This window comes from Hydractinia symbiolongicarpus, chromosome 7, assembly GCF_029227915.1.
Source record: "Hydractinia symbiolongicarpus strain clone_291-10 chromosome 7, HSymV2.1, whole genome shotgun sequence".
Classification (NCBI taxonomy): domain Eukaryota; kingdom Metazoa; phylum Cnidaria; class Hydrozoa; order Anthoathecata; family Hydractiniidae; genus Hydractinia; species Hydractinia symbiolongicarpus.
In genome coordinates this window covers 20,893,704-20,917,774 of record NC_079881.1, presented here as the reverse complement: position 1 = coordinate 20,917,774, position 24,071 = coordinate 20,893,704, and the positions used below count along the sequence as shown (strand labels likewise).

Sequence of the window (24,071 nt, the reverse complement as noted above, 5' to 3'; positions counted from 1 at the left end):
ACGCGTTGGAATCGGTTGGATAGAAAGTCCTTGACCCACGATATAAAGGCAGAGTTTGCTCACTTTGTTTTCAGGATTGACAATCCTGCTGCCCTTAGTCATTTTAGAAGAAGCTTTGCAAGGGGGTTAGATTTTCTTATCTGGTCTTCGTGGTGTTACGCCCACGCATATTACCCCAATTATGACAGGCTGGTACTGTCATTAGGCAGGTCCACAGCAACAATTATCTGTGTAAGGCTGAGTGTTGGAGCTCCATAACACATGTGGAAAGCTACAGCCAGGGTCAAGTCCTGGGGCGCAGATAGTTGTTTGCTTCTTAAACACATTCTCTAAAGAATAATTTTAAATTTATCCATTTAAGGATATTTACGTTATGATAAGTTTTATTTATCTCATTTGTACCTATTTAATTCATTTTGAATTGCTTTAATATTTATTGTTTAGTGTTGTGTTCTGTCGCTGTTGTATTTTTCTGCCTTTTACGGTCAATGTTTTTAGGAAATCCTTGCAAAAAGGGGGATTTTGCTTTTTTTGAAAAATCTCTAGAGGGTTGCAACCTCTAACTATAGTAGAACCAGCTGTCATTAGACAAGAAATATCATTACAGCTAGCTGTTTTGTCACCTCATCATCATCATAATGGAACAAACGAATTGATAAAACTAAGTAAGTGAAATATCGATGAAGTTTTAGCAAGCCAAACTTGGGAAACACATGTTATGCAAACTCCATCTTACAATGTTTTTATAACCTTCCAAAAGTTAAAGAAGCCATTTCTGTCAGCAAAACAACCTCAAAGTTAGGCGAAGCATTTGTAGGTGTTCTTCAAAGTTTGGCTGTTTCTAGAGTCCAGTTGATCCCTCCCATTTTTTGCGTGCTATGAAACATCATATCTCAGCCGCGAAGGGAAGTGCATTTAATATCTTTGCTCAGCACGACGTCCCCAAGGTTCTTGAATATCTCCTACCTGGTCTGTCATTAGACTTTCCATTTCTTGGAAGTCTTTTTAGTATTGGCATCAAGACATCAACCTCTTGCAATTCATGTCATATTACCAGCTCCTCAGAAGTTATAGCACCATACATCCAACTTTCTCTGCACCCTACGTTACAATCTTCCTTAGATAATTTCTACGAAAGCGAGGAGTTGTCAGACACCAATGCCTACTTCTGCCATGTTTGCAACGCTCATCAAACTGCTCTAGTTGAAAAAGAGGTAGTGTCGTGCGGTTCCGATCTCATTTTACAGCTAAAACGTTTTGCCAGTGCCAACGGCCTTGTGTCAAAAGTTGCCTCTCGTATTACTGCTTACCCTGGTACCCTTTCCATACCTTTAACCGTAGATGGAGAAGTGAAATTTCGTAAAAATTTTCAATTAAGGGCTGTTATCAACCATTGCGGCAACTTAAATAATGGTCACTACACAACCATAGCCTTCGACCAAATTGTACACAGGTGGATACATTGCAACGATAGAGCAGTAATTTTCTGTGATGACCGCCTTAGTCAGTATGTTTTCTTTTTAGAAGAGCTGAGATAAGAATATTTTAACCGGAATGAGTCAGTAAGAGGGCTTGACTACACTCAGTCTTGTCTTTGGAGAGTGACGACTCCACTTATTACCCCAGTCTAAAATAAAGCAAAATTAAGTAAAAATTAAGTTAGCAAGGGGGTTTGATCATACTAGGTCTTGTCTTTGGAGAGTGACGACTCCACTTATTACCCCAGTTAAAAACAAAGAATAGAACAGTTGAACAGGAAGTGGTCAAAGTTAATTTTAGGAAGATAGGGATGTCTAGTTTCTGCTGATAACCGTCTGCGGATTTCTTCGAGGTGACCCAGCTAGACATCCAGGGTACTTAGGTTCCGAAATATGGGTCGAAACCTACCTGCCCTTGGTTAAAGTTCTGTTCATCTTTTCAAATGTGTTGTGTCCTTTTTATTTTTATTTTATATTTTTTTAATTCCTTGTAAAAAGGGAAAATTGTGCTTTTAGAGGCATATTCTCTAGAGGAGTACAACTTCTAGCTTGTTTCCAAAGACCTAACAGGTTGAGTTCATCATTGCGGTGGCTTGCCACCTCTTTGTAAATTATTTTCTTACCACTTTCTTTATCATAGAAAAAGAAAACTTTGAGCATTGCAGCAAGGCACAATAAAATACCCAACCCGTTAAGTTTTAGGGTTAAATCATAGAGGCTTTGTTCCTGCAAAGTTACTGCCAAAACGACAGTTAAACTTCCTTTTTCGCAGGATACGCAGTATCCGTTAAAAAACAGACAAAAACAAAAAACACACACAAAAAAAAAGCAACACAAAACACACACAACACAGATTGCACAATCCCTACCCTGACACCAAACGGTTTCGCCCCAAAGCCTCAACCAAGGGGTGTCAGGATTGCAGGCGGGGCACCTCTAATCCGAGGTCCACTAATTGGTCATCAGGAGGCCCTGGAATCCTCTTTTGTCATCAAATCTTCTTTAATCCGTGCAATCTATTGACATATGTATATGGGGTATGATAATCACGAATAATACGAGACAGAGAAAACACGTCTGTTTGCTCTACAGTGAGATCTCCAGAATCGTGCTCGGATATCTCGTAGGTTTCAAAGTACCATAATGCCGATATATATACAAGTTTGTTTGTTTTTTTTTGTTTTTTTTAACTGATATTGTGTATCCTGCGAAAAGGAAGTTTAACTGTCTTTTTGGCAGTAACTTTGGAGGAACAAAAAAAGGTTATGATACATTGACTACTAACAACCCGCTTTCCAGATATGGTGTCTCCTACAATAAAATAAAGCATATTCGCTATGGTCTAAGTCATCATGTGGTCGGAGAACTTGCGTGGTACACAGCGATTACGAGTGGATCTCCTGGCCTCTACTACTGGTTCATCTGGGGTTGTCTGATTTTAACTGTTTTTTCGCTCTTCGGGTGTATTGTCGGGTGTGGTTGATGGTGTTGGTAGCAGTTGGTCATGAAGGGGCAGGTGTTGTTGGTGGCACAGGTTGGGTGTCTGCTGGTGGAAGTGGAAGCGTTGCAAGTGACATGATTTGCGGTATCCAAACTGGATCGTTGCGACAGTCGTCTGGTATTTTTCGCAGGAATTTCCTGTTGCGGAAAGTAGTCCTTCTGCTCCCATCCAGGCAAACACGATACTAGCGTCTCAACGACTGCTCCTGTATTATCCCGTTTATTTGGGTGATTCCCGTGTTGATTTTGCACTGAAACGACGTCACCTTCTTAAATCTGAGGCAAGCTTGTGGCGGTGTCCTTTAAATGAATGCGGTTGAATCGTTTTGTCATTGACTTTTCTTGTATATCGGCAAGTTCTAGCCATTCTTTGCGAAACTTGGTGGGATTTGGCAGGTGATCGCGAATGGGTCAACCAAAGAATAATTCAGCGGGAGATGTGCCGATGTCAGGGGGCGGTGTGTTACAGTGAAGCAACAGCGCCTTGGCTACGTTGTTTGTATCCAGGGACCCGCTTGCACTGATGGTACATGTTAGGATCCGTTTCATGCATTTAACGGCAGCGTCGGCTCGACCATTACTTTGAGGGTAGTACGCAGATGTGATACGATGTTTTACACCCCAGGAAGAGAGAAAAATTTTTACCTCGTGGGAATCAAATGGAGGCCCACCATCACAGGTTATTTCCTCAGGAACTCCAAAGCTGATGAAATAATGGCGGAGTATGTTGCAAATGGTGGTTGCTTTAGAGTCGCGTGTGTTGACGCAACTTCTGTCCAACCAGAGAATCGATCTGCATATATAATGTATTTGCGATCGGCCATGTGGAATAGATCGGTAACCATTTGCTGGAAAGGATAATCCGGTTGAGCAGCAGTCACAGATGATTCCTTACGATTAGATGGTGCAGTCTCATTGCAGCGACGACACTGATCCCTGTAGTTCTGCAGTTGTTTCCCCATCCCAGGCCAAAAAATCTTAGCTTGGCGTTGCTTCGCATGATATTTACACCTTGGTGACCAATATGTAGTTCTTTTATCGTATGATGTCGAAGCGATATGAGTATTCGACTATCTATGAAGATGATGTTGTCCAGGGTGTATAAAGAATCTCGTAGTTTCCAGTATTCTTGAAGGTCGTCAGGAAGACTATCACGACTGTCTGGAAACCCTGCTTTAATGACGCAGGTGAGGTGCTGGTATTGCTCATCGCGGAGAGCCTCGTGGAGAATCTCCTGCACTGTGCTTGTAGTTTTGCAGTTGCTCCATTGTAGCTCTAAGGATGCTATTAATGCTGTGTCGATATTACTGTGCGGTAGTACAGGAGGTGTTTGGTTGATGGGACCGGTATACAGGACACTGCATCGGCTCCATGGTTTTTGTTTCCTGGTATTGCAATGACTTTGAAGTTGCACATAAGTGTCTTTTCACGTATTTTCGAAAGTCTTGGGTTCTTGATTTCATCTAAACGGCGATCATTGAAAATTCGGACCAAAGGCTTATGATCGACAACTACGACCAGATATGGGCAACCCATCGTAAACATTTTGCAACTATCAAGAACAAATGAAACAGCGACAGCCTCTCCTTCTATAGGAGCATATCGGCTTTCAGCTGGTCTAGTAAAACGGGATCCAGCATATACGACTTTCCAGTGACCTTCGCCGCAAAGTGGGTCATCGGTGTATGGGCAGGAGCAATGTTGTTGTGATAGCGTGAAACCGATTCCTGTCTTGCTCCAGTCAGAAGCGAGGCATGTTTGTCGGTTTGTTTCAAACGTTCTAACACCGTTTATTTTGTGCAAGATTTCTTCCTTAGATTGATGGAATAACCGTTTAAGTGTCTTGTCTCAATAAAATCTGCCGTGCTGTAGCAACTCTCTGATTGGATTCATCACTGGCACCTGAGCGAAAGCGTATGATACTTGATTTACTAAACCAAACCATGATCGTACGCCAGTGATATTAGGGGGGGTTGGAAATTCTGCAATTGCTTTTAATAGTTTATGCGATGACTTTTATCCTGTTGTGGTAACGTCGAAGCCGGCAAATTCAACGGTGTCTTTGGCAAAATGAAATTTATCACGATTGAAAACAATTCCAATGTCCGCGCACAACTTGATATATTGCATGGTGTGCCAGAATGACGTGGAAATGTTGTTGTAATAATAAAGAATCGTCAACGATCCACGCTACTCATGGGAAGTCTGATGTGATATCGTCAAAACGTTTTGTATATCTGTCGTTTGAGGCGTGAAAACCCTGGGGGGGCACGGCAATATCGGTACCTTCCGTATTCAGTGATGAATTTGGTGGCGTCTTTAGCGTCTGGGGATAACGGCACACTGTGGTACCTATTCCACGCAGCAAAGACAGTTTTCTTTTTATTGATCGGAATGACACTGACAACGTTGAAAAGTGAAGGAGTATGATGCGTTTAGCGTCTCGTGGCGACATTCAGATTCTGTAGGTGAATGGTACGTCGAGGCATGCCATCTTTTTTGGGCACGGTAATCATCTTAGAACACCATATCGTTGGTGTACCAGCTGGAACCAGTTCAATTGTACCCAGTGCCACGTCTGCATGATACCCAGTGCCACGTCTGCATCGAGCTGAGCTTTAACTGCGTCCTTCCAATGGTACGGTATTGGAATCGGTTTGTGAACGGCGATCGGGTGGTGGTCAGCAATTCAGGTCCCGCGGTACATGTTTGAGCGCCTGTGTCGGCAATAGCACGAACCTTATCGGACTCACATGATTGTCTAATTGGCACACGATGTCTCCATTTCTGATGCGCTTTTATGTTTAAAGAGATTGCCACTTCTATTGTTAAGGGTGGTTCGGGCTTTTCGGGTAACAATTCGTTGTTGAGCCACTGCCCATGCGGTATTCCATCTAGTCATAACGGGGCCATTGGTGTTGTGATGGATGTCGAAAGCGAGAAATCTTCATCTCTTTGAAGGTCGGGTGAATCATCACGAACAGCGTTTGCGGATGAACTTTCACATACATTGCTGAAATGGTTCATTTTTCCACATTTGATGTATTGTCTCCCTTGTGCGGGGCATTGTTGTCGTCCATTTTGGTGTCGATTACGACCGCATCCTCTGCATTTTTGTTGAATGCATCCTGGGGGTCTGTTTTCGTTGTTGGTGTCCTTGGTAGGTGGTTGTGGTGGTTGTGGACTGGGTGGTGTACGTGGAATCGTTTTCGACGTTTGATACTCGGACCTGATTGGCGCGACGTAGTCCGGTGCGGTGGGTGGCTGGAAGTGTGATGTAGCTTTGGCTGATGATTCTAGTATCAGGAGGCGTTCTGTCAGGGCTTGCAGCGTCGGATAACCAAAATTTATCCCAAAATATTATTCCAAAATCAAGCAATTCGTTAGAATTCGCACTACGGGCTAGTTGGAATAGTATAAAGAATTGTTCTAAATCTGTGAAGTTAATAAAATATCAAAAATGTGTAATTTTAAGAAAAAACCAATCACATTTTGTTATAATCTAGTTAACACATACAAAATAAATGCATAAAATTGTTTTGTTTTTTTTCACAGTGTTTACCCTGATACGCATATTTTCAAGCACTTTGCATCAGGTCATTTAAGCCGTTTTATCCAGTGGGCCTGACATTCGGCATGATCTACAAGCTGTTGTACAATTTTTTAATCGCTATAACATTTATGGTGACGTTTAAATAAACAGCCAAGTGTAGCTCCTACCCCGAATACATATGTGCATTGAGTCAAAGGAAACCCCAAAATTTGCTCTGATGAGGCAAGCCTGTTGTTGATTTCTCAGAGCATAGTGACGTAATCTTTTCGAAAATACATACCCAATCAACTGACATATCAGTATATTATTCAAAGTTTCGACAACTCCATTCTCGTCACGCATATCAGATCATCATCGAACTCGTCCAATTCTTCTTCCCCAATATTCGGAAATAAAATTCCATCAGGTTCGGATTTCTCCCACTCAATAGCTTGTACTGCAGATGGAAGCTTCAAAGTCAGCGATAACACAGGCCCAAATATTTTAAGGCCTTTGGGTAACTGTGATTCACCAAACGTCAAAGCTGACTTTAATAACGGCAGTATCCCATTTACGATAGCGATATTGTTACAGTTGGTGTAATAACCTTAAAAAAGCTGAATGTCTACTTTTAAACAAGTAACTTTTGAACAATAACCATTTTGATAAATTGGCCCATTTTGTTCTTTCACTCTGAAATTCTACATAAAGTCATCACGATACTATATTAAAAATACTAACCTTTAAAAGGTTAACGTTTGATGCCTTCCATGTCTTTGTGTTGTTTGACAGTTTCGATTTTACTACGGAGATTCTCGATAACTAACCGATAAAATTCAACAAAACTACACATGTCCTTGAGTAGTAACGTTTTATCTTCAATTGACCTTTTTAGCTTTAAATATATATTCACAAGGTAGCGTTATATTGTGTGGGACTAATAAGTAAAAATTAATTCATATTGCACAACATTTTCAAAGTAGATCTATTTTAAACCGACATTGGTTCATATATAATTATTAAAATTGTAAATCATATTTCTCAGAAATGGGTTTGACACCCGAAACGCAACGAAGTTTTTGTTGAAACTAAAAAGTTCCATCATTATATTTCACCTGTAAGGCCTAGATTAGACGCCTCATTTTTGCCGAGCGAAACTTAATTAAATTAAAATCGGCAAAAGAGCGGCATTGGTATTTAGTTCGACACGGCGTGGAATTATTCGCCGAGTTAAACTAAATGCCATGCATTTAAAATATTCGTGGTTTATTGTTTCACTCAATTTCACAATAAAAGTAAAATATTGTAAAAGGGTCGGTGTGACAATGAACAAAATAAAATCTACGTGTTTCCTTTCATGCTGTATTTTAAAGGAAAGAATAATGGCGAGAGAAGATATCAATTGTTTAGTTTTGGAATATTTAAGAAATAAAGCATCCTGGTATGCAAGAAGAAGAATTTTGGTGATTTTAGTATCAGCGATTCATCGCAGAAAAAGATTGTTGTCGAGATATCGTTACCTGGTTTCAAAGCTGCATAACGAAAGTTTAAATAGACCAAGAAGGATCCGATGTTGTAGACGTTTTCGAAGAAATGCTATATGGTAGGAGATGGCTTCAAACGAGTATTCTGATAAAAGATTTAAAGAATCTTTCAGGGTCAGTAGGGAAACTTTTCATTATATCTTGGCTAACATTGAGGCTGGTATTTCCAAGCAAACAACATCAGAACAACCAAATAGTCCAGACATGCGCCTTGCAATATGCTTATATAAACTAGCTATAAGATTATAATTACACATTCCGAAATGTCAGGAATAGGCCAGTCGATTGTTATAAAGATCGTGGAAGAAGTTTGCCAAGCATTAGTAGAATATTTATGGGTTGACGCTGTTGAGAAACATTTTCCGAAAGTAAAGCAAGACTTTGAATCAAAAATGAAGGAAATGGAATCCGAATGGCAGTTTTCTTATAGTTTTTCAGCCATCGATGGCTCTCATTTACCAATTAAGTGCCCACCTGGAGGAGGAGAGTCAATGAAACAATACCATAATTTTAAAAATTTTTACTCCGTTATTCTTCTAGCCCTAGTTGATGCTAAATACAGATTTATTTGGGCAAGTATTGGTGCACCCGGTCACAATTATGACTCCACGTTATTTCAATCAACAAACTTGTGACCAAAAATTATTTCTGGTTACGAAATGCAATGTGTAACATCGAAGATATCTGTTTTCCTCCATTAATTTTAGGAGATGGCGCTTTCCCTATGAGGACATGGATAACAAAACCATATGGTGATGCTGTTTTGTCAGAGCGCAAAAGATATTTTAATTACCGCCTTAGCCGTGCTAGAATGGTTAGTGAAGGTGCATTTGGTAAACTAAAGGGTCGCTGGCAAGTTTTAAGTAAAAAGTGCGAAAGTCATAAGGAAACAGTTAAAAAATGGGTTTAGCTTGTGTTGTTTTGCACAATATCTGTATTGAAAAAGGGGACGTTATTCCACGTAACATTGATTTATCAGTTCATCCACTGACAAACAAGAGGAGACCGCAATCGGAACTACGAGATTTGCTGCAAATGACAAGCACGAACCAAAGAAATTTGAGAGACAGTCCCTTGAATTCAAAATTGATAAGGGATAAAATAGCAGATAGCATTTTTAATGAAAAGACAGTATATGAGGAAACATTGTAAACTTTTTCAATGTCTAAAATAATATTTTACAACAACTAAAAACCTTTATAAATTTTCATACACTGGTCCTTCTTTATCCATATTTAAACGATGGTTGCTCATACCATATCTAGCATGACTATGGTGCTGTTGTGGATGAGGGGGTCATGAAATTCCATGGTGTATATGCCTGGTGTCCTGGTTGTTGAACAATTGGGTGCTGGACAGTAGTAGATAGTAGCTTTTTTTTAAATTTTCATCCTCAATGATGATATCTACTAAATCATTAGCCATACCTGTTGGCCAATAAGATTTTCGTCCAGTTTTACTACCTTTTTTCTTTGTAGGTCGAACTAAGAGAATCTTTTCATTAAATGTTTTTGGAAAGAAAAGCCATAAGTTCGAGAGCATTGATATGCAACAGACCTTCCTCCTGACACCATTTCCCCCCTGTTACTACACCCTGACAGTATGCACCCCACCCTTGTGTGGATGCATCTGTCTGAATTACCAAACTCGGATCCTGCCGGGAGATTTTGTGGCCATTGCACAGTTGCAAATTTTCTATCCACCATAGGAGTTCTTTTTTCGCAAGGACTTTCAATTTTACTTGACCTTTGTAAGACCCTTGCTGCTTTAATGCCAAAATTTGTTCCTGCTGAAGATATCGAAATTGCAACCGAGCTGGTAGTACTGCTTGAACAGTTGATGAGAGAGTTCCCAATAATTTGGTTAGTGTCAGAATTGATGTTTCCGTTTTAATTCCTTGCATTGTTGAATAATTTTTTTCATTTTCTCCTGGGTAAGTGACAATGTCATTTTTACAGTATCTATCCACAGACCAAGAAACTCTATTTGTCTCGTTGGATGTAGAACAGACTTCTTGAGATTTATAACAAAACCCAGATTTTGGAACAAGGAAATCAATGTGTCCCTGACTATTATAATTTTCTGCCAGGTTTTGCCCATCAAAAGCATATCGTCCAAATAAATTATTACACGAATGTTGATTCTTCTCAACAATGCTATTGGGATGAGTAATTTCGTAAAAACCCTTGGGGCCGGTCCCAAACCAAAACAAAGACAAAGGAATTCGTAGAGGTTGCCTGACCATTGAAACCTCACATACCTCCCAGATTTTTTTGAGAGAGGAATCGTGAAATAAGCATCCTTCAGATCTATTTTGCACAGATAATCTCCTTGTTCTAGAAGGAATTTCAAGCAATGTAAATGGGATAAAGCCGTTCAGGTTCCTGAGGTTTATCACAGGGCGGTTTTCTCCATCCTTTTTTAAGACAAGGAACAGATTGCTCAGAAATTCGCCCCCCACATGATCCACTTTTTTGATGGCTCCCTTGCCCAGCATTTCCAAAACTTCCTGATCCACTAACAGTTGTTGATCTTTGGACATGTGTGTTGGGTGTGGAACCCTTTGTTGGACAGGTGGAAATGGAATTTCGTAACCGTTTACAATTGACAATATCTCCTTGTCGTTGGTCAGCTTTTCCCAAGCTTTTGTAAAATATTTTAGTCTTCCTGCCAAAGGTAAATCTGGAATGCTCTCTGGAAACAGGCTTTTCACAATTGGATGTACATTTTTTAGTGAGGTTAGTGGCATCAGAGTTGGAAATGACTTGGCCAAGGGAGCCTCTTTTGGTAGAACAAAAGAGGTATTTACCGTTTGTTGTGTTGTTCCTGCGGACTTGCTTTTGCAACCGACCATTTTTGTTGTTGTTGTAGTTGCCTCTGTTGTCCCGCTTTCCCGCATAATAAAATCTTCCTCCACCTTGCGGTTTGTTTTGATAGTGTGGAGGGTCCCTTCGAAAGGGCCTTTTCTTGTCTTTAAAAACTTCCAAAGTTCGTTTTTTTGGAGCGTTCAGTTTTCACGATATGGGCTCTAAATTTTTGCCTTTACCAAAACCTTTAAAACATTAAGGCGACGTGCATATGAAATGGACGTGGATGCCTGGCCCAGCAAAATTGTCGACTGCTCCACGAGTGTCGTAAACTGATCTATAGGTACATTTACGGGACCCACACTCTTACGAGTCTCCTCTTACCCTTTCCACAATCTGGAAAGGGGCCCCATAACCTGAAGGATTTTATTCTGAAATTATTTTTTTTACATCATTTAAATTTGAAGGAACTGGAATTTTTGGTAACAATCCCTCCTCTAAATCTTTTCAGGAATATAATTCTGAAAATGCTGGTTGGCATAATCTGCCATCCCAGTTGGGAGTTTCCACTTGTGTTCCTCTGTTTTGGGAACTATCTTAAATCGTTTTACCATTTTGTTTTCCTCTCCTGATTCATCTGAAGGGCTATCTGAAGAAGAAGACGAGGAGGAGGATGGAGATCTTTTTCTTTTCCTCCCTTTTTTGGACTTCTTTTTGGAAGACCTTACCTTTGGCCTTGGAGATACATCCTCCTCCTCTCTCATAGCTGGCTCGTAAAACGAGGTTTCTCCAGCTGGCTCACATGCTGGCTCATTAGAGTCTCCAGCAGTTTCATTATTTTGTTCTTCTAATTCAAAACTCTCGGTGACATTAGACTCTTCATCGACAATATTATCTTGTTGTTCCATATTACAAAGATTTATTGGATTTTTGGTAGGATATTCGTGGATTAAAATGTTTTTATTTTAATTCACGAAGAGCTCTGACCGTTCGTGTAGCGAACAAAGTGAGAAGAGGAGGAGAGGAATGGGCTCTACTCTGTTAAGCGAGGCAAGGTTGGGAAACGCAGTATTAGCTCGCCGGAGATTTTATGAAATAAAATCACTACATGAGCTAATGACTTTCTAACAAGTTTTTGTGAGCTAAAATACATACAACATTTATCTTTAATGAGATCAAACAAAAAAGTATAAAACGAATAAAAGTATAATATAAATCTTCAGAATCTTCTAAAAATAATAAAAATTATTTTGCTATCATAAAGAATATGATACAAAACAAACATGAGGGTGGTAAAGGTCTAGGATATCCATCCACATACGAGATTCGATTATGGTATGGATTATCTATATGTACTTTGCAATCACACTCATAGCACATGCAAATGTAGGAGCACTCTTTGCAGACTATGATGCCCCTTATTCGTATAGAGTGAACATATACTTTCAAGATGATGCATCTGTATCACTACTTTTATGTCCTATCAGTGTTCTTGCCAACTTTCTTCACTGTATTCCATTCTTACCACTCATGTTTTTGCTTTCTATTAACAAAAGATTTTAGCAACAGCAGTAAATCATGTATGGATTTCTTAACATCTATATAATAAGACATGATATATAATATAAAAATTCTCAAATCAATATAGAAAGTGTTGCAGAGAGGTTGTCAAGGCAAAGGCATTGAGCACGGCAAGAAAAAGACACGGCAAAGGCAGGCAAGGAAACAGGAAGAGGAATCAGTAAGGCAGTTGTTGGCAAGGAATGGGAGGCACAGGCAAGGCAAAGGCATTAAGCACGGCAAGGAATAGGCACGGCATAGCCAGGCAAAGAATTAGGAAGAGGAATCAGCAAGGCAGAGGGTAGGTAAGGCATGGAAGGCACAGGCAAGGCAAAGACATTGAGCATTGCAAGGATAAGGCACAACATAGGGAGGCAAGGAAACAGGAAAAGGAATCAGCAAAGCAGGGGTAGTCAAGGACCATAATAGATATTCACCCCTTTACAACTCAAAGATTACGTATTCTCTAACTTGTATCTTGTATGTTTGGGAGCATTAGTTTAAATTTAATACTTAAAAACAAGACATTACAGTTCTATAAGATCAATATGCAAAGGATCATCTTAGCAGAATTATGTGCCAATTTAAAAAAATTAGTCATAACACCAAAAAACTATCATTGTTTGATAAATTTGAGATTAAAAGTCAACTTGGCACCAATGAATTTCATTAACAATATTGGTCTTTCGTAACTCTAAAGTCAAGATACAGAAATAATCAAAAGTCATTATTAAGGACTGCAACTGGTAACTATGCTCCGCAAAAAGTCATACAGGCAAGGCAAAGCGTAAAGGCAACAGGTACACCACCCTCGTCCCCAGGACTTTACTGAGCCTATGATATCCCGCATCCTCCATCCCAGGTCTTTTTTTATAAAAGGGACGGCGTTATAAAAAGACCCAAAGACCGCGAAGGTCGTGGTTTCTCCCCCGGTTTAATTATTAGGAAAAAAATAATTTTCCAAAGAAGTAAACTACGCTTCATAACATTGATAAAAATACTCAGAAAAAAACATGACACAAGTGAACGCCAAGCTTAGTTTCCATTTTGCGTAATTTTTTCGCGCTAATGTTTGACCTCAGAGTTACTCATATTGGGTATTTAGCGCAAGGAAGTTCTCATTTGGCATTAAAATTGTATCTTTCACTCCCTCCATTTCTTTATTTTTTTACCACCTTCCGTTTAGTAAGAACATTCTCAATATTTTTAAAAAGTACCAACCCTTTTCGTGTATTAAGATTTAAAAAAAGTTACACCCCACCAATGGCAACAAGTCAACACTCAAGCTTTTTCGGCAAAATTTTTTCTAAAAGTACAACTTTGGGGGCTAAATCTGGTAATTTAATTTGCAGTTTAAAGAAAAAATTTTTTTAACAAATTATAAATATATTCAGTAACAATTTAACATATATACAACCAGGGAGGCTTACAACATATATGCAAATGACGAAAACAGGTCTGTTACCGCTTGCGCCTGCGTTTTTCACGTGCGGCATCCTCCCGGGTGAAAAAGTCTTTTCCCCCTGAAAGCACGCCACAGGTGAAAATTCTCTTCACACACGTAAGCGCCAACAGACCTGTTTTCGTCCACGTTCTTCTTAAAAACTTGCCAAGTTAATATCTTCTTCTAAAAAAATTAAAAATCAGCAATGTAAACTATAAATTGTTCTCTAAAATTACCATAGTCGTCCCTAGGACTTGTTAGGTTTTTTATATTCGAACAGGCAAATAAAAAAGCGTAATAATTCATGGGGACGAGGTTGGTTTAAGACAAATATTAAACAAAGGCGGAGCAACACGGGATATGACACACTGTTATGTTTTTGTTTAGTAATGTCATAAAGGACTTCAGCCTTAAGTTTAAGTAGAAAATAATACTTAACCAGCTTTTTTTTAGTTGAATAATTTCTTCTTGATTGTTGTTTTATAAAAAGCATGAGATAACACAAGTAGAAAGTTGGTTTTATTTAGAATATATGGTTTTTTTGTGCTGCTGATACCTAAGGTAAACTGATTCAAATTTACCAACTGATTTTTTAAAAAGGTTGACTCCTCTTTTCCCTTTCTAATTTCCTCATTCTATAAAACACTAGAAACTGCCTTATTGGAGATTCCTACTAAATACCAAAAGGATAACTAAATAATGGGAAAACGCTATGAAAGTTACTGCCCCATATAAATAGCGAGTACATACAAAAAGACATGAAAAGTAAACCAGTACACTATTTGTTGTTTTTGCAAATAAAAATGCAAGTACTAAGTAGATACTCACCAATTGATTTTTTAACGAGGTTGACTTTTCTGTAAATCTTACAAGGGTGCTTCTTACAAAATCCTACATCAAAATGAGAAAATAATTGTAAAAATAATTTGTTTGCAACAAAATAATAGGTATTATTTTTAGAAATAGTATTATTTCAAATTGAGCCCGCTTACCAGTTCATTTTTTAAAGAGGTTATGTCATTAGATTTTCTTTGTGCCTGTTCGGCAAATTATTTTTTTGCTCTAAATAAAAAGAATACAAATTAATTACGAAGAAAGACTTTGAAAGTATGACGTGCGTGAGTAGAAGCATTTAAAATGAAACGTAATAGTGACAGAAACCAGATACATACATGAATGCTTGTCATATTGCTCTAAAATCTAAAATAGAACTAAACGTAGAACAGATTAAATAGTATTACTTCTATGGCGGGAGTTTTCGATCCTATTTCTTATTGGATAGAGTGAATGCAGAAGTGTATGAAAACAGCCTGTATGAAAAAAGCACATCCGGGTAAAATAAGGCGGATATTCAGCATTGCAATTGAGTCATTTTTATTTCAATTATTCTCATTAATTAATCGAAGTCACGGCAATTATTCCTTAAGTTCGCGATCTTTCATGTGACCAATACGCTCGGCTGGCGTGGTCCATGACGTCCGAACGTCGTTGGATAATTCTGAGAGTGGCCAGCTAAACACTTAATAAACCATACAAATTTGGACAAACCCAAGAGGATTTCTATGCACATTAAGGTTGACGGATTTCTGGAACATTGCAAATTCCTAGTTGTATAGGTCGTAGCGAAATCTTACTCGGATACAAACCAATACGGTTTTACGTTTCGATTAACAACTTGTTCACGTACGTTTTAGCCAATGTCATATCAATTCGTATTTTTTCATATATCTTAGGCAAGAAAATATTTAATTGGGTATTAAGCTGTGAATGTTAAAACAGTTTAAAAAATCGTTAGACCCCTAATACAAGGTGTGTTATGATTAAATTCGTGGTGTATGTGTATATTCGGATTTTAAGAGCTTCTTTCATTCTGGTCGATTGTACTGTTATGAATACGAAAAGTTTATCTGTGATTCAGAATACTGAACAATATTTGCCTTTCTAAAACTCTTTTTACTCCAGGAGATTACGCAAGTTTGAAGATCGACTCTAATCATTACGTAATTACGAAGATTGACGTCAGTGATATTATTAAAGTTGGTGAAACTATTGCATTGCCCTTCTTAGTGCAAGGCCAAATAAGTTGGAAATTAATACACATAAATAACGTCACCTCCTGTGCGATTAGTAATGGACCCCGTAGGACCAAAATGAAATTAATCTCCTGGGTCAACCCATTCGAACTGACCGATAGTGAAGTCTTTAAAATACCTTAAAACCCTAATATATCGTCTTTAACAGTTCGTCGAAATGATCATATACATTTCCTTGATCATTGATTTAAGGCTCTATACAGTATACAATTTCGGCAGGTCCTCGCTGACGTTAGCAGATTTTTTAAACCCCTACATCCCCTGAGTAGGTCGTCAAAAGCACTACATTTTTTAACCAGCGCAGTAAGCTTCCTATATTAGTGGGAACGGGAAAACAACTTTCCTAAAATGTTTTTTAAGTATATATTGCTCACGTCATCGAAACTCCTGAAAAAACACAAGCTTTTCGACTGGTTATTTTTATTAGTAGTATTATTAACTGTTTCATGATATCAACTACCAATAAGTGTTTACAAGTTTTGTTTAAAAATTTCTTGATCTGAAATCGGAAACGAAAAATTACAAATTTACACGCTTTTTTTTTATAAGAATAGTGTTTTTCCGTTTCAGCCTCAGTATTTTTAACTTTTTGACAAATCTAAGCCTCGAATATTCTTTAAAATATTCTTAACATGGCTACAGCCGGAAAGCATGAAATTACCTTAATGTGCCTAATTAAACAAAGTGTAAAAGACAGGTGAGCTGACAAGAAAATAAACATACAGTATAAGAAATTAAACTTCTAATGAAAATTTGTGCATCACAAAAATTTTTATATCTAAAACGAAAGATCGAGCCTGGGTATGTTCTTAGGATATTCTTAACCCATTCCTCAGGCTCCATATTCTTATAGAGTGTATTCTTATAAAAAAAGCGTGTATAGCAGTGATTTCCAAACAACGCTATTCACAACATCAGTCTGATTTCAATATTTCCCAGCGTCTGTTAATAGGTCTTGTTTTATATCGGCAAAAACAGCACTATCCTTTACTCAGTTATGGTTCGTATATAAATGAACTTCGCGTCAGATTCCTATCTTATATATATGTTAGATCGGACACGTACGCCCAACTGGTTGTCTTTGTAAAAATGCTTGACTTTTTCCGGTAACAAATCTTCCGTCTCTTGTTCTTCATATATACAAGGAATGTTGTATTAGCACATGGCAATGGTAACAAAGAGACAAGAACTGGTTTTCAAAGTCCGCAACTATCGATAATATATTTGGAATGAATTACCTTTCACTTTAGTCCCTCTGACTACTTTTAAGGTGTTTGTACTCTTTTAATAGCACAGTTGAACAGAAAGTGGCCAAAGTTTACTTTAGGAAGATAGGGATGTCTAGTTTCTGCTGATGACCGTCCGCGGACCTCTTCGAGGTGACGCAGCTAGACATCCAGGGTACTTAGGTTCAGAAATATGGGTCGAAACCTACCTGCCCTTGGTTAAAGTTCTGTTCATCTTTTCAAATGTGTTGTGTCCTTTTTATTTTTTTTATATTTTATTAATTAAATCCTTGTAAAAAGGGAGAATTGTGCTTTTAGAGGCATTTTCTCTAGGGGAGTACAACCTCTAGCTTATTTCCAAAGACTTAACAGGTTGAGTTCATCATTCTGGTGGCTTGCCACCTCTTTGTAAATTATTTTCTCACAAAAAAATAATTATTTCTAAATATGCGAATAAGAAATGCTTCCATAAGAAATGACTAAATAATATCGGGAGAGTAAAAAATAGTCAATGAGGTATAAACCTTATATCTTCACTATTTCTAAATTATATATACTAACTTTTATTAACAAGCTAATTTAAACTAAATAGACTAAATTTCTACTTACATTCTGAAGATGAAGCTATTCTTCTGTGTAGTTATTAGTTTTACCTAAGAACAGGAAGAAAAAGTCGTTAAAACCTTCCTGTTTCTAGGGTTGCACGATGATGCCGTGCAACCAGGGCAATATAAAAAAAATTAAATTTAATAAAGCTTTTATTTATTTATTTCAAGAATGGTTACCTTAATGACATTAATTTTAAAAATTTAAAATAAAATTGTTGGAAACATTTTCTTTAAAAAAGCAGGTTCTTAAAAAATACTCAATTTTTTTGCAAAAGAACTTTTTTGCTTCCCCTCAATTTTTGTAAATTTTACTAAGCTAAAAAGCTAGCTTTCGTAAAACAATAACAAAATGTCTTACTGTTAAAATTACTAATATTATTATTATTTGTTTTATTTTATCTTACCTTAAAAAATCTTGATCCGTTTGTTTTTATTATTTTATGTGGACATAATACTTATCCTGTGGAAGAATTAAAATATGTCTCAAAAAACTTAAGTCATTAAGGTAATACGTAAGAGTTTCCTCTGCTATTAAGGCCGATATACACATAAGAATATTCACAAAGAATATTTACTTTTTTAATATTCTTTTAATATTTTTTGGTAAATATATGTAAAAATGTTAAAAGAATATTGTGACACCTGCCTACTAATCTCATATTCTTTCGTTATTTCTCAAACATATACACGGAAGATTATTACAGTCATAGTGCAACTATGGAAAACTTCGAGAAGAAGCTGCTTTTCTCATTACTATCATTGCTACTTGCAATGGCGTTATTAAAAATTATTAGATATAGTAAAATAATATTCGAGAATTTTTGTTTTTCTACAAGATATGCGGTAAAATAATGGAAGAATATTAATATACTTAAGTTATTTTTCCAATTATTCTTCAGTGTATATATAAAATATTAACGATACCGGCTTGAAAATTGATTTAACATTATTTTTAGCCAATCTTTTTTGAATTTTAACCCTATTTTATACCTGTTTAGTACCTGGAACTCGACAGCAGAAACATTGTTTTATTTCCGAATTGTATGTGATATACCAAAGAAGTTTGTAAGAAATCCACAAAAAAGACTTTTTAATTTACATTGCCTACCAACACATCCAACATTAGTGTCACCATAGCATCAGCAGCATTCAATACACCATATCCACAATCAACATAGAACATAAATGGCATTTGTAATATCTCATTTCGATGCAAGACTGAAATGGGTTGAAATATAAATACTAAAAATGTTATGATCGAAAATTATGTTTGATATTTTGTTAGCACTTTGCATGTCCTTGGAATTTTTTAGGGATATTTTTTAATTTCGATTTAGGACTACTAATGGAATACATTGTGCAAAATATTCATGATATAATTATTATACAAGATTACACACTAACAACGCAAAGCCCATCCCCTAGAAAGGATGCCACCATCAGTATAACCATAATTCACCAAATCATCACCAATTATGCAACAACTTTTTTTTGGTAAAATGGTCACGATAATTTGGCTGGCATTCCGATAAATGGACAACTTTGTGTTTTAATTAACGATAATTTTCTCACAAATGTCCTAGCAACATACCATGTGTTGCGTTATAGCCTCCTACCTTCACCTCCATAAATGTTAAGTTTTTATAATAAGCTTGCTGGAATGTTTTCTTTGCAATAATAATGGAATACATTATGCGACATATGCATCTCATATATTAATTCCCTTGCGTGAGTAAAACTGTGAGTCCACGACACGGAAATCACGGGTCACTTTCCTATGACGTGGCTGTACGCTAAAATTTAACTAAAAAAATTAGGGATGTACTTCATAGAAATCGCACATAAGGTGTAAATATATAACCCGCTGCTAATAACGATATAAATATATATACCCTTATGCCAAAAAATCTATATGAGCATATATATATATATATATATATATATATATATATATATATATATATATATATATATATATATATATAGGTATCGTTGCATATGAAACGGTATTAGATATTCACAAAGCATGCGGACTGTTAAAGTTCCTGGCATAAAACGATAATTGTGTTTACGAAAAAGATGGCTGTTCTTTTTGAGTATTCTCTACTCTTTCATTCAAAATAAATCTTTAAAAAACCCAAAAGAGCTACTTTGTTGATTTCAATTTTATACTCTTTGTAAACTATTTTTTTCTTCTTTTTGACATTTTGAATTAACTTATTGTTTTAGAAGGCAAATAATATGCATGCATATAAAAAAATGGAATTTTGCAAATTTCTGTTTTACCACTCAATTTTTACATTTTATAAATTATTTGGAACAGAATGGTATGAAATAGACCAAAATACCTGATCTTAGTTATTTTTAATGTACAGGCTGTGTATGTGAAACTTTAAGGGGAACATTTTGTGGAAGACAATGGCATGACATATACTGACAGAACTGATTTTTGTTGTGTTAGATGTTAATCTGAACCTTTTTGACATTTTATGTTAATTTTGCGAGGAAGGACCATATTTACACAGAAGAAGTATTCGATTATACACCTTGCAAGCTGTGTTTTTCTATATTTTGTCTAAATTATTACCGGGGAGGACTCTGTGCAATATACCGAAATGACTGATCCTTCTCGATTTAAATTTGATGTGTTCTAAATCGTGTATAGTTTTTGAAATTTTGTGTAAGATTTAATGGGTAAGGACTAGATGCAATATGTAAAAAAACTGATTTTTGTTGAATCAGAAGCACTCCCTACAACCATTCTTTTTTTTCTGAAGCTTTTGTGGGGAAAGAGTGTATGCAGTATCATCGAAATAACTGCTTTTTGTTGCAAACTGTTTTTCTTTGGCATTTTGGATTAAAATATTGTTTTAGAGGGCATATGCAGTAGATATATGTACCGAAATAATTAAATTTTGCAAACTTTGATTTTGTCGTTACCTCTTATTTTTTACATTTTGATTAAACTTGTGTGGGAGACCGTCGGTATGCGAAGGACCAAAATAAGAGATTTTAGTATTATTTAGAATTTGTATTTTGTGTTGCAAAATTGGTGCAAAAATTGACATAAAATGAACTTATATATAGATTGATTGCTGTTGTTTAACATGACTCATTATGACTTATATATATATTTTATGAAAATTTGTGACAGAATACTATGTGAGATTTGAAATTTTGTTTACTTTATTGATGGTAAAACAGCATGCAAGTTGCTAAAAGGACTTTATTAATTTCGAGTGTAAACACCGTTTTTTTGTTGGCATTTTGTCTAAAGTTTGGTGAGGAAGGACCGTATGCAATATATCAAAAAACGTTTTATTGCATTATAATTTATCCTTGCAATCCCTTTTTAACACCTTAGATAAAAATTTCTACTTAGGCCCAATTTATTGTTTGTTTTTCACATTTTGTGTCAACCTTGGGTTTGCAATAAACTAACTGATTTTAATATATACAATGAGAGAAATTTGTGTTTGACATTGATAAGCTTTTTTGTATATATGTGACGTTTTGAGTGATTTAAATTTTATGGGTGAGATGTATGTTGAAATGCTTTTGAAAACTTCTTTCCGAATAATTTTCGCATTTGTCAGATGGTCAGAGCAGTAATTTTAGTAGATTTAGATTTTAAATGTCACATATATACTGCAGTTGTTGGACACCTTTAATTTTTTTGGTCATTTATATAATAATGCAGATGTAAGATGCGCACTGCTGTATTGTTTGTTTTTTGATGGACATATATCTGCTGCACAAATTAAATGAGAATACAGTGGATTCTTCCACGGGAAACAGCTAGTGGTATAATTATAATACATGATTACGATAATTTTGCTTGTATTCAACATTTCTCGTCTCTTCTCACCTTTGCCTACAAGTAAGTATAAAAAAGAACTAGCATAGTGTAAAAAAAATACACCAAATACTGTAAAAGTTCACCTTCTCCTTTATCTTCCTTTAGAACATTTTAAGAATTCTTGCTTGCACCTGAAATGTGACGGAAAAGTTCAAACCGTCTTCTCAAGAAGTTAAAGCAGAAAGTCACACGAATCATTACACACTTGTCTCACTCACGATTCCCGATGCCTCTTCACCATCCGCCATACTTGCTCGCTCACTGCATCAACTGGTCATTTGTCACTATTTTTGCAAATTTTGTTGCTTTTGATCGAACGATAATTGGTTCCCTTTTATAACGTGACCACAGATGTAATTGATTGGTAAAAAAAAATATCCTACAAACCTTATTGGTTACAAACATAATCTATTAAACTTTCCCCAGGTGTTAACACAAAATACGTGAACACATAAAAAGGGATTTGCAGAGAAATATTTCTGCGGTTGAGAACATCATTTTAACTGATACAATAATAACTACTTAAAATGTATCGAAAAGTTTTTAAACAATTTCTTTCGAAAATGACTTCGGAACAAGGTTGTCTATTCTGTGTAACCTCCATCCCCCAGTTCCCTTTTTCTTTTTGTTCAATGCCAAGACAACGTACACTAGCGTACTCTGCGTATCCTGCTACCAGACCCAACTTTACTTTGGGTCTGGTAGCAGGCTAACTCTGCATTTCTCTTGGTGTATTATGTCCGCAATATCGAGTACGCATATTAAAATTTAAATACACGGCCTGCTGGCTACGGGCATACTACAACCCTTCACATAAATTGGTGAGAATTTTGAGCAAAATCGCCGACTTTCGTATCCTTTGGTCAAGTATAACTGTCGATTTTCAACGAACACATGTCCCAACGCAATTATTCGACTTTTTACGAGTAGCCTGGATATGAGGCTCGCACCCACCACATTGTCGTCAAATGTAGTACCCTTTATGACACTTTCTGTTCGCTTATATTTGCCAAAAATGGCATAGAATGTAAGGAACTTCTCACATTGTATGCGGATGATTGTAGATACACTTTGCGTGGGTATTATTTTTCGAGTGAAATAGCGGTACATTTTTCGCCATGCTCAATTTTACGGAACCTACTTCTCAGCTGTTGTCCAACCTCGTTTCCTGGGTCTCGTCTTTTTTCACTTTAAAACCCATCCCTACCAAGAGTCTATCCAAAACGCTTTCTCGAACTATCAAAGTGAATATCAGTTCATGAAACTGCCAATTATCTAGTATTACGATCGTAGAAATACAACCGCGTTAGAGCCCTCAACATGATTATCTTCAGCTTAGCGAAAAATATTCATGAAAATTTTGGTCGATAAAGTAACATAGATCTTCCTGAAAGTCCATTGTGCAATTTTTACATTCCTATTTAATTGTTCAGACACGTCCGGGGTAGTACAGCGTGAATGCAGAGCCCATAGCACCACGCAGTACTCAATATATGGCATTTCTACGTTAGCTGTATGTTCAAATAGTGTGTCCTTTTTATTGATAATATGCCCTCCTTCTATGCTCACGCCCTTGTTCAGGCCCTTGTCCTCAACCGCCGAATGGTATAAATCGTAAATATTAAATTAAACCCTTATCTTAATATGGACTGGTTAATGAAAAAGGCAGATGGTTCAAGACGAATGTTTTTCTTGTTTTCCTTCAACGTGTGCTGATAGTCTTATAGATTTCTTAAGTTTCCTTTTCCATTACCCTGTTCCCTCTTCTCTTTAGCCTGTTTTAAAAATTGCGTGCTTCGTCCTTTTTCGCCGCCGTCTTAAAATTAAATAGTGTTTACGAACATTGAGAAGGTTTACGGCACCGAATGACTGTAACAGTGATGGTCCATAAAACGGTTTATAAAGAAAAATAATTGTCGATTTTCTAAGAAGAATTAATGTTTTTCTTACAGCGGTGATGATCGGCCACCAAAGAAAAGGTAATTTAGCAGGCCAAACTCTCTTTTTTCCTCTCCATAGACACATTTTTATTGAGTTAAAGAGTGAAAGGTTCACGTAAGAATAAGTCGAATTCAACATCGTTTAAAACCACTGTGTTACTGGCAATCTATATTAAAATACCCATATGCGTCTGTCTCTCTGTCTGTCTGTCTGTCACGCAAAATGGTAGCTTAGCTGCGCAATAGCGAAAAGCACGCAATGCGGTATAAAAAGGACGGGCGAACCCGTGGATTTTCCACGGGCTAACGACTAGTTTATTTAAAAGCGTTAGATTGACGAATCAACATATCATTCATTTTTGTTTTAATAAGTGTTCCTTTCGAGTTAATTCATATCCTTCTTAAAAAGAAGAATGTGCTAATTCAGCTAATTTTGTCAATAACAAGTTAATTACATTGTATAAACAAAGGTAAAACCAT

At 36.7% G+C, this 24,071-nt stretch overlaps 2 protein-coding genes and 1 long non-coding RNA gene across 4 annotated transcripts; 1 reads left to right on the top strand and 2 right to left on the bottom strand.

Annotated features, from left to right (window-relative positions):
• Positions 1 to 3,389: 3,389 nt before the first annotated feature.
• LOC130648615 (uncharacterized) lies at positions 3,390 to 5,433 on the bottom strand. The gene is made up of 5 exons (XM_057454669.1): positions 5,265 to 5,433; positions 4,855 to 4,880; positions 4,331 to 4,790; positions 3,990 to 4,271; positions 3,390 to 3,826 (listed from the first exon to the last, which is right to left on the bottom strand). The coding sequence occupies exons 1-5, from the start codon at positions 5,431 to 5,433 to the stop codon at positions 3,390 to 3,392; spliced, it is 1,374 nt and encodes a 457-aa protein (XP_057310652.1).
• A 2,884-nt stretch (positions 5,434 to 8,317) lies between these two features.
• LOC130648614 (uncharacterized) lies at positions 8,318 to 8,689 on the top strand. The gene has a single exon (XM_057454668.1). The coding sequence runs from the start codon at positions 8,318 to 8,320 to the stop codon at positions 8,687 to 8,689; it is 372 nt and encodes a 123-aa protein (XP_057310651.1).
• A 5,137-nt stretch (positions 8,690 to 13,826) lies between these two features.
• On the bottom strand, positions 13,827 to 18,263 carry LOC130649044 (uncharacterized). 2 transcript variants are annotated; one of them, XR_008982995.1, is made up of 4 exons: positions 18,197 to 18,263; positions 14,858 to 17,837; positions 14,694 to 14,756; positions 13,827 to 14,048 (listed from the first exon to the last, which is right to left on the bottom strand). It is a non-coding gene; the product is annotated as an uncharacterized LOC130649044 (long non-coding RNA). The 2 variants fall into 2 exon arrangements; XR_008982994.1 differs by lacking the exon at positions 18,197 to 18,263 and having other exon boundaries at positions 14,858 to 17,947.
• Positions 18,264 to 24,071: the final 5,808 nt, after the last annotated feature.